The sequence below is a fragment of the Lycium ferocissimum genome, chromosome 2 (assembly GCF_029784015.1).
Source record: "Lycium ferocissimum isolate CSIRO_LF1 chromosome 2, AGI_CSIRO_Lferr_CH_V1, whole genome shotgun sequence".
NCBI lineage: Eukaryota > Viridiplantae > Streptophyta > Magnoliopsida > Solanales > Solanaceae > Lycium > Lycium ferocissimum.
In genome coordinates, this window is record NC_081343.1 from 71,721,266 (window position 1) to 71,740,541 (window position 19,276).

Consider the following 19,276-nt stretch of genomic DNA (forward strand, 5'->3'; position numbering starts at 1 on the left):
TCAGCAGTACCAATTACATTGTGCCAAAAAGTCGGCAACATTATTAGCACATGATAGCTAGATTATAAATTATAACCGAAAAACAAAAGGAAGATTTCTAAATGCATACCAGTTGTTCTAGACAGTAAAAATAAATCGGAGAATAGTTTACCCTAAGCCACCTTTCCTCCCACCCATATACCCTTAAAAAGGCGGATCCTCCAACTCCAATGCACAATCAGACACTAGATAAGAAACTCTTTCAACAACCAAATAGTCCACTTTGGATAGTAAGATTTGTTAGAATATTTATTATCCTCATCAGCGCCTTGTTGATATGTTGTGTATTACAAGACTGATCTCTACAACAACTGCGCCTCAATCCCAAACAAGTTGGAGTCGGCTACATGAATCCTCATTTCTTCATTTAAGCTCATATCATATCATCATCACAATAAATACAAGACTGATTGCTATACTACAAAATTGGGGATACTGTACATTGGTACAAAGAATGCATAAGTTTCCCAAGGAGTTGAGACTCTTTGAGAAGGATGATGGCTGCATTCCAGGACAAAAATCAACTTATATAGAATGAAGATGCTGCAGTTTCAATATCATTGAACTTAAATCAGCAATTGCTCAAATTTCAAGTAAAATTTGGTGAATTGCGATGCCCATCAGCAAATTCTCTCACTAAACGCTTCAGAATTCTCCCCCCTTTACCTTGCATATGCCCATAATCACTTGTTTCTCCAACATTTCGCCTGCTCTCAATATAGTCTGAAGCAGCAGCAGAAAGTGCTTTAATCCAAAGAGGAACCAAAGACTCTACTTCGCCCTGCTTTAGGTACTCGGCTGGTAAATTCTGTACCTGGAAAACGATTATTGATCACACAAAAGAATGTCTTGATAAAACTCTCCCAACAAACAAATGTCTCAATGCAATTCTCCCAACTTATTATAGTAGCCGGAAATAATACCACATATCTGGAGAAGGAAAAGAGAATTAACCTGCTAATGGAGTCGAAATAAGTGACAAACTAGCACACAGAATAAAGCTAATATGTAAAATATGCATATGTTATATAAGTAACAAAAGCGGACGATTTCATTAGCTCATATAACTGCTGCCAGAATAACAAGCTTCACTCGAAGTTTGCTGAAGATCAGCGTGTCCGTTATTGTAGAACAACAATTTATTGAGTGCATGAGCGGCAGGATCAGTTTTGATAAAATAAATGAGAAAGGCACTTAGAAGCGAGAGAGAGGACTGACTGCGGAATGGAGCCATCCCTGTAAGGAATCCCAACAAAGATGAACCTTCCAGGTGGTTCTTTCACTTAAACTGCACATTGCAGCCAATTGCTGCAACAGGGTTGCAGACTTGTGAACCTGTTAAGGGAACAATAGTGTTAGCAAAAACGACAACACTGTCAAAAAGACCATAAAGACTGAAATCATCCAACTGTAGTGTTCAAAGAAAAGTTGTTCGTCACTCCTGCCTTTGTTTCAAAATGACTTAGGATGCTCCACAAATAATACCGAGCCACTTGATCCTCATAATATTTCCTAGCAAGAAAGGATCCCATTCTAGCAAAATTGGTTCTACCCTTCTAAGTCTCACTATCTTGCATATATGACAGTTGAAGTGTAATTCAAAGATAAGATTCTAGCATAATTGCAAAATAAATGCTTGATACAAAGAAACCTGCAGCAAACTTGATTCTACCACTTCTTTCTATTATCTTGAGGAATATACATGAGCTGTTCAATTTACCCTTGACATTGCAGAAACGCCAAGTAAAGCATACATTAGGTTTGACACGACGCCATCACCGCTGTGAGATATGACTAGTATTGCCATAGCATCAATTGAACTATTAGAAATACCAACTATGCTTTCCAGTTCAGAACCATGCGCAAGGGATTCAACCAAAGCATTTAAGCCAGTCTCCAGAAAACCTGAAGCACAATATCAAGTTAAGAGTTTCTCATTTAGACTTGAATAACACATCATTAGATGTATAGAACCGGTTTTACTAAGGTCAGAATCAGAAGAAAACTTCCATATCATGAATAGACCAAGATCTTAAAAATTGTCATCAAAAGCCATAACAAATTACAGTTGCACAAGTTGTATCTATTTCATGTCGAAAAAGTGAAAATTCATTAAGGTGCACTATCAATGGACTCCAAAAGATTTGGATTATGAATAAGGATCTGATCAAGTTATTTCCATGTTTTATTATGACTTGCGGTTCTCATTAATAGCAGATCGTATTGGACATATCTAATGTAGCAAGTTCCAACATTTAAGGTATTGCTGGATAGGGAAGCATAGATGGTTCGGTTATGACAGCCTAAGCATTTTTGTTCCAACCACTTTCAGCACCTCAAGTAAGATGGACACAACAATTCATCAAGTTCACTAGTTTCAAGATAGGGGAACCTCGTGGAATTTGCCATTCAGGAGAAATCTATAAGATTGGGCGACAGAGGAATTCTAGAAACTTATAGAATTATTCTATAAGAAGAATATCATATGGTCAAAATGGATTGTTGGAAATGGAATGAGAAGAGAAGCGATTTATCCTCAATGAAATTCTTCTTACACAGTCTACTAAAAAAGAGAGGACACTAGTTCCCAAAATCTACCAGATTGGATTCTCAGAATGTCGAGAAAAGCATGTTTTCTCACATGCTTTGCAGCAACGTCTATTCTAATACTCCATCCGTCCCAATTTATATGGCACCTTTCGGATTTCGAGATTCAAACTAGTCTTTCTTTGACCGTAGTTTTTTCATATATCTTTTAAAATTTTGAATTGTCAATTATTATGACTTGTAGTAGTTTTTACGCAGTTTCCAAATATGTAAATTTTATTTAAAAATACTTAAAAGATTTCATGCCCGAATTCATGGTCAAAATTACATTGTTTGACTCTCGAAATTCGAACTGTGCCACATAAATTGGGACAGAGGAAGTAGCAAGAAACTTAAGGAAAACAAGATTAACATGTGCCAACATGGGTCAAACAGAGGATTCAACATCAAGCTCTAGGCTTGACAGATTTTTGTTATCCACTACATGGGAGGAGATGGCTCCAAATGTATTATAAATCCCTTTGCCCAGATTGACCGCGGACCATTTCCCGATTTTGTTGGATGGAAGCAGAGGAAAACACAAAAAAATCCCATTCAGATTTGTGAACATGTGTTTGAAAGCAACATACTTTGGAGATAGATGATGGGATGGTGGAATGCTTCATCCGGTTACGGGCAACTCAAAATAGCGCCTCACCAAGAATTGAAATTGTTGCAAGGGGAGATAAGTGTGTAGAATAAGGAGGTGTTTATGAGGTTTGAGGAGAACATGAAGGAGATCCTGAATGAACTAGGGGAGTCGGAGGCGGTTGGAGGGCGGGAAGAGTTGGAGGTAAGAGAGGACGAGAGAAAAAAGGAATTAAAGAGGGTGTTAGCTACTTTAGCCAGAGTCTTAAAGTCTAGTTGTAGACAAAAATGGAGGGCATTATGGTTGGAGAAGGGGACTCTAATATTAATTTCTTTCACAGGATAGAGGTGAAAAATAGAAGAAAGTTAATAGAGACGATAGAGGTAGATTGGGTGGTGTGTACACGAGAGACTGTATAATAGGCTATAGCCGGGTTCTACCAAGGTTTATTTAAGGAAGAGGTAGATTGGAGAACAAGGTTGAGAGGGATGCAATTTAAGCAAATCTGAGAAGAGGGAGTGGATGGAGAGGGCGATTGGGAGGAGGAGGTGCGGGAGGCGGTAGAGAGTTAGGCAGGTGATAAAGCTCCGGGTCCGGATAGTTTTACATTCAAGTACGATAAATCTAGACATGTATGAATCTAAGCACATAATCTCTTGATATTCTAACAAACATCAATAGTATGTAGAAAGTTGGGTGCCACAAAATGAAAACAGCTCATGATATGTGGGACAAAGTTAAAGCTGGATACTTGATGGGTGGAGGGGCTTCAACTCATTTTGCTGACTTACATGACATAAATGACATTGCTGCCAGTGCTGCGCCACGATGCATAGCAGTGCAACATATCGCTGCCTTTTGAAATGATAATTCAAGGATGGAGCCAGAAACTACTAACACTTCCTGACAGACATCCAGAAAAGAAGGTGTCATATTCACAAGTTGTTTCTCCAATTATAAAAAAATAAATAAAAAAATAACAACATTCGTGCTCTTTTTTTTTTTTTTTTTTTTGAAGCACCTGCATGTAGGTAAACAACAATGGAAAAACTACATATATCACTGCATATTTTTCATGAATGGGAAGAGAAGAAAAACAGATAAAATAGACGAAGACTTTCAAATAGCTAGGAATCATTTGTGCTCTTCTCTATGCTAGTAGCGATGGAAAGAGCAAAAGTACATTGGTTTGCCATAGTAAGGAAGCAGCAGAGCTGGGTAAACAAGTGGAAGATGGAAAAAAAACTTACACACACACACAACAAAAAAAAAAAAAAAAAGAAGAGAAAATAAAAATTAGCATTGCAATTATAAGCAGGCATAATACAAGATCCTGCGGACTCCAGGAAAAGGAATTGGGTCTGGAGACTAGCAAAGGATGGGTGACACCGGTTTGCCTACATCTACAGAATTTTATCTGTCAAATGGATAACACAACTGCACCGTACAAGCTGCCTAGATCCGTAAATGGCTGATAATGCTACTCAATATCCATCAGGTGAAGGAGGTGACATGGGCCATAGAGAAAGGATGCAATGTTCCACCTACAAAGACGTACTAACTTGGCTAACATTATACCTAGATGGTGAGTGCCCCAGTAGAAGAGAAGACAAGGATACAATCAAGTGCAGTTCAATTTGAACTGTGCACGTTGCTTCTTCACTTAAAGCCCAGTTTTATCCTCATTTTTCTCCTTTATTCAGCTTGTAAAGTTAAATTTAAAAGTGACTGCTTCTCACTCGGATCACTTTGGGCCTTTACTGTCTGAAACGCACGCTTCTTTGAAACTGTTTTATGACATCCATGCGAAGTGAGGACCCGTTGCTCTTATTTTCAAAATAGCATTAAGCAACAGCGCCATTGCTTTTAATAACTGTTAGATATCAAAGGTCCAGGCTCCTCCTCCTCTGAAATATCCAGCAACTTTTGACACCTTTATCGATCGCGAAGATGAGATTAAAGCATCTGATCAAGGGGGAACATTCCGGCAAGAACAATGGCAGTCGCTTTGCTTCAATATAACAGGGAGCACGATCACTCGAGGAGAATGAAAAGGGCAGATGGAGAGGAAAACAAGCAGGGAACATATGCATGAAGTTCACACCTCGAGACTGAAGAAAAATGAAAACCCAGTAAATAGAATTACGCCATGTCTTGAATATGAAACTGCAAGTACCGGGACCAATAAGTGGGAAATGGTCCAAGTGTTTAATCTATATTGATAAGCAAACTGGAGTTACCCATATTTTGATTCTAAGAGAAGAAAAGTTTGAGAGCCTAAAAGACCTGCCTAGAAGGGTCCAGTAGGAAGCTTTAATCACGTGGGTAGGTTTTCAGGCCCGGGAAGAGTCTGGAATCTGGATTCGATGGATCCTTGGGGAATAGTTTATGTTTGCTGTGACCCAGATATCAATGCCATTGGTGGGAAGAAAGGAGATGAATGACCTGGGAAAGGAGGCAACAATCAGGGGCGGAAGTTGGGAAGTGGAAATTTGATTAAACAAGTGTCAGAGACTGGAAATTGGAGGAATGCCAAAGTACACGGAAGAAAATTCTCGATTTTGGATTACTTCTTAGAGTGTCTTTTCAGAGGTTTGAGGGAAGAGTAATTGAGCTACTGGGGACATGGAACAAAATAGATGTAAGCGCTGATGAGGAAAGGAAGGCATTTTTGGGAGGCGAGAAACACGAAGCACAAAACAAGCAACGGAGCTACAGTTAGGTTTAATAGACTTGTTAGGTTTAATAGACTTGTTTCTTATAAAAGAAAAAAAAAAGGTTTAATAGACTTGTTCCTTATAAAAGGAAAAAAAAAGGTTTAATAGACTTGTTTGGAAAAGATCATGGGCAAAGGAGCTAAGCGGGTCAAATTGGCCTTGAACTTTGGGGGTTTCTCTCGCTTTTGGCATAGCGCGCCCCCAGTGGGAGGCTCACACGACGGGCTATTAGCTCAGTGGTAGAGCGCGCCCCTGATAATTGCGTCGTTGTGCCTGGGCTGTGAGGGCTCTCAGCCACATGGATAGTTCAATGTGCTCATCGGCGCCTGACCCTGAGATGTGGATCATCCAAGGCACATTAGCATGGCGTACTCCTTCTGTTCGAATTGGCGTTTGGCGAATGGTCTAAATTTGCACTTTAGCTGCTGCAGTTAGTCCAGATAAGGGAAAAATCAACCACTTTGGACAGGAATGAGACATTAAACGGAGGGCAAATTTGTTCCGTTTTGTGTAGTCTAGTCTAGAGGCATTTTTGACTCTTTACCCATAAATAGAATTATTAGGCTGATATAAGAATAAAAAGCTAAAATACTAAAATATTAAATCATCAGATATTAATAAGTCATAAAAACATGCATTTGGTTAGGATCTTTTCACCTGAGGGAATTTTTCCCTCATATTTCAAGTTCCATAATCAAAATCAGTGTTTGATTACTACATGTGAGAATCAACTTTTTAATTAAACCTATACTTCTCATAGAGCCTGTCTGATTTGGATTATGTTCCTGATTTAAGCAGTTTTCTATGATTCACTATTGTACGAAAAGTAAGTTTAAAACTTAAACAAATATGATTATTCATTAATTTTGCCATCAGATCTATGTAAACATAGGAAAAAGGTAACCAAAAACCTTCGGAGAGCAGCGGACGAAAATAGACGCGAAATTAGCAAAGGCCTCCACCAGATCAGGCTCTTGATCACATATATATGAGGAGGTAAGAGCCATAATTGAAGTTGACTTGGAAAATCTTTCAAAGATGCTGACAAAATGATGTCCGTATTCTTCTCTACTACCAAATTCCTCAATGAGAACGGAAGCTGCAAAAGTTGTTGCGATCAGCTGAGACAAAATAGATGTATTGGAAATATGAGCAGCTCAGCTAAGTTGACAGTTGCCAACTCATACGACTACCAAAAGAAGATCAGATTGAAGCAGGCAAAGAGACAATGACCTAAAGCTGTTCCTGGTATAAATTTCCACAGTCAAAACACTAGTTTTTTTTTCGAATCAAAGGTAACCATTTGTATTAACCATAACTTAACACCTAAAAAATGTTAAGTTAAGAACTTTACAGAATCATACTTACAGCAAAAGTCAGTGCCCCTATTCAAAAGCTAAAACTTATACATTGCCAATTAAATCTACCAATTCTCCTATATCCCCCCACAAATTCTGTTTACACCAAAAAAAGAACAAACTAAGACAATCCATCCTGATTTTCTGAATGGAACTGCTAGTATCCTCAAAATGTCTTGAATTCCTTTCTTTCCAGACTACCCACCATATACAAGCAGGGATGACCTGCCACCAATCTTCATCACTATTTCTTTTCCCCACACTTTTCCAACTGCTTAGAAGTCAAAACACTAGTTAAAGCCTTTGCTTCAGTACTGAAACTGAGACTTGTTCTGAGCTATGCTGCTCGTACTCTCCAAAAATGTTGGCGTACCCATGTCGGATCCTCCAAAAATGAACTACTTTTGAAGGATCCGACACGCACCCAGCGACATTTTTGAAGAGTCCGAGCAACATATGTTCTAAGCAAAGTTCAGAGATATAATGATACTGCTCTTGCAGAAGGGCATAGGGGAAGTAAATACATCTAAGAACAAAGAATTGTACACGTTAAAGCTTTGAAGCAATCTATAACACTCTACCTGTTCTTATGTAGCAGTCATGGCTTTGGAATGAAACAAAGTTAGTCGACAAACAATTTAGCACTCTTGGCAAAACAGACGTGAAGTGCTGACCTGCAAATGTAATGCACCCAAGCAGTAAGCAATTTATGTGATCAAGGTCTGAGCTTTCTTTAGGAAGATACTATGTACAAGAGTCTACTTCAGCAAATAACTTGTCCTTGTATTGGTTTGGAAACCTAGGCCCCGTTTGGACATGATTTGAAATCAGGTTGATTTGAAGTTGAAGTTTTGTTTGGACGTGCAATTTGAATTTCTTAATTTGAATTTTTTCTCATAAACATGAAAACCCCACAAGTTGTGAAAACTATCAAAACTTACTCAATTCTTATAAAATCTCCAAATGAGCAAACCATAGTTCATAACAAAGTTAATACGCTACTAGAAGGCATTTCTAAAAGATACAAAATCTGTTGATCGAACTTTAGTTCAATAAAAAGGAAAATTGGACATGAGTTGTAGGGTAACTAATCTTTAATATAATCCTCCTACATGATACATACAATCTCTTCACGCCGAGCATGCATTTCCGATCAAATGACCGAGAAGAAGAACCAACATTGTCACTTTGAGCCAAGTTTACTTTTTAAAAATATATTAACCAACTCATGGATCTTTTTTTTTTTTTTTTTTACAAAATATAAACTTAAGGGTCACGTTTTACATTTAAAAAAAATTTGAAATCAGGATTTGGAATCCCAAATCCTACTTTTTGGAGAATTTGGGATTTGAAATATGATATGAAGTTGAAGGTGAAATTTTGTGCAAATTTCGTAAACAAACGCTTATTTGAAATCAAAATATGAAATCATGATTCCAAATCGCATGGGCAAATGCCTACCCATAATACCTCGGACATCTAAATGGCTTATGTGTACTTGTTAATATGTGCGAATACATCTGGAAGTGTGGGGGCGGGGCATTTGAGGTTTTGGTGGTTAAAACTTATCTTTCTTGACTAGAATTGAGTGGTTATTCGTACTGATGTTAAATTGACAAGACACTACCTTGGTTGACCATAATTGAGGCTTGGCTGCAGTAAATGAGGTTTAAGGTGAGTGGGAACCCTCTCTTCTGGTTTCTTTCGGGGCTTCAGTGTGTTGTATGTAAACATGGTCCTATTTGTTGTGTCGGGACATGCTTGCATATGCATTTGAGTAGTCTTAAATGTACATGAGACTACACATATGTGGTAATTGTATCACCAATTATTTATTGTAAAACATGTTGTACTTGTACTTACTTGATAAACCCCATAGATGACGAAAGACATAAATGTATCAGTAAGTATCTTGTATATTAAATCCAATTATGAAAAGCTTTTGGGCAGGAAAAAGTCAAACTTTTCATCTACCAGTGTGGATTCCAAGGGTACCGAGAAACTTGTGCTTTTAACTTGGTTAGATGTGTGTGTGGTGGGGGTGGGGAGGCGTTGATTCGACGATTAAGAATTTGACGAACATGAAGATTACATGTGGCGGTTGGTGCTTGATGTGTAAAAAGCTCGCGAGAGGACTTGAATCACCTCCTTTTACACTGCCGAATAGCCTCTCGCTTGTGGTTGCAATTACTGTCATGGTCTAGTCTTGAGTGGGTGATGCCAGACATATTCAAAAAAGTAATGTTTAATCTTCAGAAGGAAGAGAAGATGTAGGGCATGAAATGTTGCTCTACTAGCAGTATGTGCATCGCATGGAGAGCGAGAAAAAGGAAAGCTTTTGATGTAGAGAAGGATTTAATACACTTAGAGGAGTAACTTCTTATCCCTTATTTCCTTTTGGTGCACCCATGAGATTTCAATGTGTAGAATTGTTGTTTGTAGAGATCCATATGTTTTGTAAGTTTTTCTACTTTTTGGTGTAGTCCTTTTATATGGTTATTTAAGTTGCTCGGACTCGGGTGCAAGTATATCCGATATGGGTGCGGATCTAAAGGTCGGATTCTTCATTACATAATATTAGGATTCAGGGGTATGGATCCAACTGTGGCTACCGGTGCTGGGATACGGCCAATGAAAGTATACTATGACATATAAAGTATATTTCTCAACCGATTCAAGCTATTGAACTCTTAATCAATAAAATAAAATAATTAAAGCTATTTAACTAAAACTAATAAAATTTAATTCTTCATAAACGCCTAAATTTTTATTCATAAGATATCTCGTCTAATAGCAAAACATTCCCATACTTACTTCTCAGTCATAGATGTAATCAAAGCACCCAAAGTAAGTTGACCAAATCCGTGTGGATCCCACACCCACACCCATGTCGTGTCAACACGGGTGCGGGAACAATTTTGAAGAGTCTGAACAACACAGGTTATTTCTATGCCCTCCAGTAATAAACTTTCATTACTTTATATCAAAAGAATCATATGTTTTACTAAGATTTTCTACTTTTTGGTATAGTTCTTGTATTGTATATGGATGATTCCGTGCCATTCAATAGTTAAATTTTATTACTTCATATATATATATATATATATATATATGAATAATATGCAAGAAATAAAATATCAGATAAATGCATATCTTTTTAAAAGTTTTGAGTGTTACAAGGCTTCGCGCCTCAAGAATATTTTTGTGGCTCATATATGACACTATTGACTTCTTAGATGTTAGAGAAAATAAATTGTTAAATCGGTTTCGTTTATTTCAATAATATATAAATTCAACGTTTTTCGGAACGTAATTCTTTGAGAAAAGTGTTCAAAACAAACTTAAACTATGGCCAAAGTTGCCATAACACACCTAAACTTTGCATGGGGTCTATGACCCCCCCGGACTTATTTTTTGTGTATTATCTACGCTTTCAAATGGACAAAGTCACCCAAACTGGTTAGATGCGCTAATTTTTTTTTTTTTGTTTTGGAGATGTCAAGAATTTGGCCTTTTTGCTTTCCGTTTAAAAGATTTAATTATTCTTCATAGTATTTTTATTTCTCCACTTTCCTACTAGACAGCAAATCAAACGGGTCTTTTTCGATATTATATATATCTTTTTAAAAGTTTTGAGTAGTGAAACAAAAACTCCATTAGACGTCGAGTTTCGACTTGAAGGCTTCGGATTTGATGCGCCTCACGTAGTTTTTAAATATTTTTGTGGCTCATATACTAGAAAAAGCAAGGAGCCAACAAGGACTGAACTATTGACTTCTTAGATGTTAGAGAAAATAAATCCAAGGCGCCAAATATCGGTTTCGTTTATTTCAATGGCGATATATAAATTCAACGTTTTAGTTTGAGTGTGTTTTGAACCCTTTTCCCTAATTCTTTCATCAACCTTTAGACCCTAACTCTGAAAAAATTAATTATTCTCTGCAATTTGCAATTTCGGAGATTTAGTGTTCTGCTTGCTATCTTGCTTATCTTGCTTCTTCTTTTTCGGCGATGAAGTTGATTAAGACCGATTTACAAAATCGAACGAATGATGAGTTTTTGAGTGGTTATGTTTGGTTCTTCCAAGTATTAAGTACTATTTTTAATTGGGATATTATGAGTACATTTCAAAAGAGTAAACAAAAAGCTCATTGAGAAGAGTTATAAGTAACATACTTAATTAAATCCTTTTGTATATATATATATATTTTTTTTTTTTTGAAAACTGGTAAATTGTATTCCTTAGCATTAAGGATATGTTGGAGACCTCCAAAAAGTTATCCACAAGGAGCTGTAAGATAAAAGACTATTTACAGGCTTCCTAAGAAGTCTACCAACTGTTCTGCTCCCTCTACATTAGCTTCTTTACACCAGATACGAAAATTTGCAATACAGTTCCACTTAATTTTCTGCAGAGTATTAAATTTATCCTCAAAACACCTCCCATTCCTCTCCTTCCAAATTGTCCATCAGATAGCATGATGGAACTGCTCTCCACCATTTGTTCTGAGATTGCTTCCTCCTCTTCTAATCCAGCAGCTTAATAAATTAGCTGTGTGTTCTGGCATGGTCCAACTGTTTTCGGTGAGGCTGAAGAACAGTGACCACAGATGGGCTGTCACTCTACACTGTCTACAGTGCAGAAACAAACAGAAACAAATGACTGTTCTGCAGTCTCATTGCATAGATACACCGTTTACGAGAATCCGGTATACGCCCCTATGTATGGTGGAGCTTACTCCTATCAATCCATTCCAGAAGTTGGGGATGGTAGCATATAAGGGTCTCTAGCTACAAGCGGGGTGGCAGAAAAGATATTTGTCCAAAGGAGGGAAGGAAGTGCTTACTAAGCGTGGTCACTCGAGTATTCCCACTTACTACATGTCTTTGTTTCTTGCTCCAACTTCGGTCACAGAGAAGTTAGAAAAGATTCTAAGAAATTTTCTATGAGATGCGGCGGATGGGGCAAGGAAGTTTCATTTGGTGCGATGGGCGATTGTCACAACTCCTAAAAAATGGGGAGGTCTTGGAATTAAAGGTTTAAAGGTATTTAACAAAGCTTTATTGGGTAAATGGCTATGGAGGTTCGGGGTGGAGACACAAGCTTTTTGGATGGGGGTAGTAATGGATAAATATGGGAGCATGGAAGGTGGGTGGAGAACTGGAGACATCACTTTGCTTTTTGGGTGTGGTCTGGAAAAATATATTGAAGGGATAGGATGTGTTCTGGGGAAACATCTCATTCAATGTCGGAGACGGGGTAGGATTGATATCTAGGGTCATAGATGGTGCGGGGATGTCACTTTGAAAGATAAATTCCAGAGTTTGTACAGAATTTCTTGTCAGAGAGAGTGGACAATTCAACAGATCAAGGAGATTAGGAGAGCAGTTACTAGTCAAAAGACATTTAATGAACCCTACTGCTATGTTATAGACAACGTGTACTGAAAGTAGTGTACTCGTAAATATATTAGTTCATATGTGGAACTAGGTGTTTTTGTATTTTCAAAGTTGCATATCGCCTGTCCGCCTTGGATTGAGTAACTATTCACTGAATCGGTGGACTTGTCCCTTTTCTTACATGTTACAGACGTTGAATTGGGTTAATGTTGAACTGATAATTGACAATTGGTTTTGACATGTCATATTGCGACACCCATTGGATAACAATATTGGATAGTCAGTTGCTTATACTATTATATCTGAGATACATTTAAGTTTATTATTATATTATGCCTGCTAGTTAATACTGGAATTATGGACGGTCCAGGAATAGGGAGACTGTCTGACTTGTAGAAAACTTGGGAAGGCCTTGCTTCGGACAAGCCCCTAGAGGCCGATCATGGCCTCGATTTGGATCATGACAAAATCCGTGCCTTTTCGTTTTGGTTTTGATTTCTTGTCCATTACTTCATTATATACTACTTAGAGGGTGTTTCGATTGGCTTATTCTAATTTCTAAGTGCTTTTTGGCTTTTATGGTCTTTTCCACTTTTTGTGGTGTTTGGGAAAGATAAAAAGTGCTTTTAAGCACTTACTTTTAGACCAAAAAGGTACAAAAATAAGGTAAAAGGTAAAAGTTGGGTATTCCCAACTTATGGCTTTTAGCTTTTACCTTGTAAACTATTTTTAAAAAGCCAATCCAAGCACCCTCTTAGCACGAAAATATGCCACCTTTTCAAAGTCATATATGGAAGTGACAAGTTTAGATATCAATTTCTAAAACCATGACCAGAAGGTGACAAAATTTAATTGTATAAATATGGAAAAGGAAAAGTAGTAATTGGTAAGCCTCGTCGATCTGGGGGAAAGTTTCACCTTCATCAAATAAGCCGATTCCTGGTTTTAGAGATTTTTTTAAAAAAATTATCAGAAAAGAAGTACCAGATGACTGAATTGCTTGCGAAAGAGCTCTGCATGCTGCCATAGATAGAATAGCATTTCCAATGTGCTCTGTCTGAAAAAGTTTTTCTAACATTTGCCAGAATACTCCTAGCAGCGCTACAAGAGGATCATCCAAATCCGAACCAGCAGAAGACTCTGTTGACAGATGGCTGAATACAGTTCCCAATCTGACCAATCAGCCAAGGCTTCACTTAGAAATGTATACGAATGAAAAGCATTGACCAGTAAGCTATTCATAGAAGTCCTTTACAGAAGGGGAAAATAAAAGTTCAGTTCCCAACCTTCATAGAACTAGTGGTTTTGCAGAATGTACGTCAAATACCGTGTTTTAGACTCTTCATGGTAATTAAGACAGACTTAGAGAACAAAATTGGAAAAAAAGTACAGCAGCGAATAATACACATGATCATACAAATACTGCAGATTAAATTCGAAAAAAAATAAATAGAAAACAAATGAAGGATTAAGTTGTTTTTTTATCAAGAGTATTTTCATTCATAAACATGGCCAAAAAACGGCCGTATACAACGGATATTCCAAAGATAAAGACTACAAAATATGATTCTCCACAAACTCCAGCAAGTCCTCTATACAACAAGGAACTTTCTATTTACACCAAAAGAAAATAAGGGAGCGGAGACTACTCCTCAACAGAGAAAAACTTGACTCTACTCCTTCAAAAGCTCTCTTGAAGGATTAAGTTGTTATCTTACAGAAGGGTTCTCAGCAAAAAATTATTTCATAATATCACTTCTAATCTTTATTTTGAATCAGTCATGTAGAGGGAATTGGTTCACTTTCAGAGTAGATGCTCTGTAATGACTCAATTCTGCATGAAACGTCTCATAACAGGTTTTGCGCTGTTGGGAAGAAAAAGAAGGTAAAATTTTATTGCACTCCTTTTATTAATAGCATACTACCAGGAAACGGTCATATGGTGTATTGGTCGAAAAATAGCAGGACATTTCAAAATATGTGCTGTGCCAATGATTGCCTTGTACTGCAAACTAGAGAGCAGAATAACATAGAGCATGATCTTTGTGAATGTTACATTTCAATTGCTCTCATCAGCAACGGCATGCAAACCTTAATAAGAAAAATATCTGAACTAATGCAGATGCAAAAAATAATAATGCCCAGTAGCAATAGGTTCAAACCTATGTAAACTTCTTCTCGCGGCATTAACAAACTGAGAATAAGAAGCAGGATTATCCCTTAAAGAGTGGTCTTGATTTTCATCAATCTGAAACAAAGAAATTCACTCTCAGTTAAGGTAAGCTTAGAGGACAGTCAATAAACAATTTTCAGTACTCTGCATCACGTGCTTTCAAATTGCATAATTTTTTTTAGTTAAGGTAGATAATTTTATAAATAATGGGGACGAACCCGTATACCGAAATATGGTTCTCTATGAAAGAAACTCAATCATCTATATGTGGTGTCTCATGGGTATACCAAAGAGAAACTAGAAACATAAGATTACTTTGCAATTTGACAATATCACCATCAACCCCTTCAAATGCACTCATGTTTCTCTCCTTCCAAAGAACCTACATGATGCTAATGAAGCAACATCCCATGCCCTTGATCTTCTCTTTCTTCTTCTCAATGACCAACTGTGTAATGCCTGAAGCTGATTTTGGAGAAAGGTGAAACTAACAGCATAGGGAAAGAGGGGGACCAAGCTCAAAGAATGGATGTAGAGAGTAGAACTTGATGGTGTGCGAAGGTCACACTGAACCTTGAACTCTAAACGATGGACTACACAATAGACAAAATAATAGCGATATAACTTCATTGTAGAAGAGAAAAAGGGTAAGTAACAACACACAGAATGATGAAGAGAAAAGGAAGGGGGCAAGGGACTATTTTGAACTTTGGGACTTCAAATTAAAAAATTATATGCATGAAGTTTTAAGCTTTTTCCTCTTCATGCTTGCTTGAAGAGGATAAGGAAGGGGGTAATACAGTATTTTGGGACTTCAAGTTCAAAAATTATATGTGTTGATTTGGTATTAATGATTGAGATTGAGATGTTGATTTGATATTATGATTAAGATTGATAGCTTAATTTTAGGAATATATTGTGTTAATGTAATTGATTAGGAATTGATTGTGTAATATTGTCTTTCCTTATTTAGTCTTAGAACTCATGTATTCTTATGGGTTGTATAATTATTCAGAAATACAAGAAGCCTTTTCTTCTTGCTAAAAATTTTCATGGTATCAGAGCCATTGCTGCCTTTTTGAGGTGACTTTTCTCCCTCGCAGCACTAAGGTTCCGTGTTTTATCAAAGAGGTCGAGTTTTTCTCTCTTTGTGGCTGTCCGCACAAAAAACTCCTCCTGTTCAGTTCGTTTACGGATTGTTTTTTCTCGTTGGGGTTGCTGGAACATTCGAGCCTATCCCTTGAGTTTTTTTTTCCGATCACCGGAATTAGGATTCCGGCGTGGCAGCCAACTTTTCGGCGATTTTTTCCTGGATTTTTTTCCCCTATATCGGGTCGTAGGCCTATTCTGACCCTTCCCATCCAGGTTCTAAAGTTGCTCTTTTCAGATTCTAAATTATATTTGGGTTATTATCTGTTAAAATTATGGGTGGTGACACAAAATGGTAGATAATATGGGTGACACTACTTCTGGAGAGACTCTGTCTCAGGATGAAGTTTAACATCTTCGCCGTTTTCTGAAAAAACTTGACTCTTCTAGTGTTGCTAGCCCCAATTATGTGCAGTCAGGTATTGCTTTTAATGCTCAGCTTAATTATTGGATTATTGATTCTGGTACGAATAGACACATGACAGGCTCTTCTAAAGGCCTTCAAAATTACTCTCCTAGTCCCAAAGGGGATTATGTCAGAATAGCCAATGGCTCCCTAGCCCGTCTCTGGAACAAGTTCAATCGTTTGTACTCCTAATATTACCTTATCATCCATTCTTCATGTGCTTGATTTTCCTATTAACCTATTATCTGTTAGTGCTATCACCAACGAACTAAACTATAATGTCATATTCTTTCCTGATTATTGTGTTTTTCAAGATCTTCATACAGGGAAGAAGATTGGCAGTGGTAGATTGCATGATGGCTTATATTTGATCGATGGAACTCGAGACTCTGGTCAGGCCTTTTTTGTAGGAAATAAGGATGTCAACTGAGAAACAATACAGTGGCATAGACGGTTGCGGCACCCATCTTTTTTTGCTTTAAAAAAGCTATACCCTAGTTTATTTTCTAGAAGCGAGTTCGAATCTTTGTCTTGTGATGCATATGAATATGCCAAGCACACTAAAAACTCTTATCCTCGAGTGACAATAAAAGCACAATTCCCTTTTCGACTATTCATTCGATATACGGGGTCCTACTCAAACACTTTCTTTGTACGGTAGTCGATGGTTTGTTACTTTTATCGATTGTTGCACTAGAATGACATGGGTATATCTGTTAAAAGCCAAAAGTGAAGTTTCCTCCGTTTTCGGTCATTTCATAGGATGATTTGTACTCGGTTGAGGCTAAGATAAAGATATTTCGAACTGACAATGGCACAGAATACACGGATAAAACTTTTGGAGCTTACTTGGAGTCTTTTGGGATAAACCATCAAACTAGTTGTCCTTATACCAGTGCACAAAATGGGGTTGCTGACAGAAAAAATAGGCATTTGTTAGAAGTAGCAAGATCCCTTTTGTTTACCATGAATCTGGCGAAGCCTTACTGGGGGGATGCCATTCTAGTAACTGCCTACCTCATCAATAGAATGCCTTTAAAACTCTTAATTTTCAGAGTCCTTTAGAAGCTTTAAAGGGTAAAAATGACTACACTATTCGTCCAAAGATATTTGGGTGTGTTTGCTTTGTTCACGCTAGGAACTCTGGGAAACTTGAACCTAGAGCTCTTAAATGTGTCTTTATTGGGTATTCTCCAACACAGAAAGGGTACAAATGTTATCACCCTCCTTCTAGGAGATTCTTTGTCAGTATGGATGTTACCTTTCGGGAATCTGAGCCCTATTTCAGTATTACATCATTACCTCTTCAGGGGGAGAATTATAAGGAAGAAGAGATGGTTTTTCCTAGTTCCATTGTTAAAACTCACACAAGGCAAAGTGAAATTGGAGAAAGAATTTAGGGGGAGACTGTTGGGCATTTGGATAGGCCTGATTTGATAACTTACTCAAGGAGAAATAGAGCAGAAGAAGCCATCATGCAACCTGCCGAAGCCGAACCTTCTTCTTCTGGTGAGTTATCTATACTTCCTAATGAGTTAGATTTGCCTATTGCTCACAGGAAAGGAGTCGGATCGTGCACTAAACACCTTTTATCTAACTTTGTTTTCTATAATTCTTTGTCGCCCTCCTATAGAGCCTTTGCCTTGTCTATTTCTTCTCTGTCTATTCCTTAGAATTGGAGGGAAGCTTTTGCAGATTCTAAATGGAAGCAAGCTATGATGGAAGAAATGAAGGCCTTATCAAAGAATGAGACTTGGGAACTTATCGCATCACCACCAGACAAGAAGTTGGTTAGTTGCAAATGGGTCTTCACTGTAAAATATAAAGCTGATGGTTCCATTGAAAGGTTCAAAGCAAGATTGGTGGCTAAAGGATTCACTCAGACTTATGGAGTGGATTATCAAGAGACATTTACTCCTGTTGCAAAAATGAACACTATTAGAATTCTTCTATCTTGTGCAGCTAATCTTGACTGGGACTGAAGAGGTGTACATGAAGATTCCTCCTGGTTTTGGTACTGAAGAAAGCCTTGTACGGATTGAAGCAATCTCCTAGAGCTTGGTTTGATAGATTCTATAAAGCAATGATCTCCAGAAATTTGAACGGTCAATTTCCAACACTTTTCACGATACGATGGCATTTTGGTTACCAACAAAGCAATGCGGATCACATCCTTTTTATAAGACATCAAAAGGATAAACTTACTCTTCTCATAGTTTATGTTAATGACATAGTAATGACAGGAGATGACAAAGAGGAGATGACCCGATTGAAGAAGTTGTTGGCACAGGAATTTGAGATCAAGTATCTAGGAAAATTGCAGTACTTCTTGGGAATTGAAGTTGCTAGATCAAAAAGAGGAATCTTTATTTCTCAAAGAAAGTATATTCTGGATCTCTTGAAAGAAATAGGTATGATAGGTTGCAAACCAGCAGAATCACCCATTGAAAGCAATCACAAACTACAAAGCAGAGTTGGAAAGTAACCAGCAGAATCACCCATTGAAAGCAATCACAAACTACAAAGCGAGTTGGAGAGAGATATCAGAGGCTGGTTGGAAGACTCATTTCTCTCTCTCACACTAGACTGACATAGCCTATTCGATCGCCTGCTGAGTCAGTTTATGCATGATCCCCGAGATCCTCATATGCAAGCTGTCTTTCACATTTTGCGGTATCTAAAGTTTGCTCCAGGAAAAGGTCTACTTTACTCTAAACATGGTCACCTCCAAATAGAAGCCTTTACATATGCAGATTGGGTTGGATCTCTAGATGACAGAAGGTCTACATCTGGTTACTGTACACTCGTAGGAGGAAACTTGGTCACTTAGAGAAGCAAGAAGCAAAGTGTAGTTGCTAG

The 19,276-nt window shown here is 37.6% G+C and overlaps 1 protein-coding gene across 6 annotated transcripts in view; it reads right to left on the minus strand.

Moving 5' to 3' along the window:
* Nucleotides 1-239: 239 nt before the first annotated feature.
* Nucleotides 240-19,276, minus strand: part of LOC132047371 (transportin MOS14) — a 61,094-nt gene continuing 42,057 nt past the window's right edge. For all 6 annotated transcript variants that reach the window (XM_059438418.1, XM_059438417.1, XM_059438420.1 and 3 more), the window contains 8 exons: nucleotides 14,852-14,937; nucleotides 13,674-13,861; nucleotides 7,871-7,963; nucleotides 6,843-7,030; nucleotides 4,006-4,117; nucleotides 1,760-1,944; nucleotides 1,258-1,374; nucleotides 240-853 (listed from right to left, as the gene is read on the minus strand). In XM_059438418.1, the coding sequence (XP_059294401.1) occupies nucleotides 629-853; nucleotides 1,258-1,374; nucleotides 1,760-1,944; nucleotides 4,006-4,117; nucleotides 6,843-7,030; nucleotides 7,871-7,963; nucleotides 13,674-13,861; nucleotides 14,852-14,937 (1,194 nt within the window). In that variant the 3' untranslated portion in view covers nucleotides 240-628. The remainder of the gene's footprint in view (nucleotides 854-1,257; nucleotides 1,375-1,759; nucleotides 1,945-4,005; nucleotides 4,118-6,842; nucleotides 7,031-7,870; nucleotides 7,964-13,673; nucleotides 13,862-14,851; nucleotides 14,938-19,276) is intronic.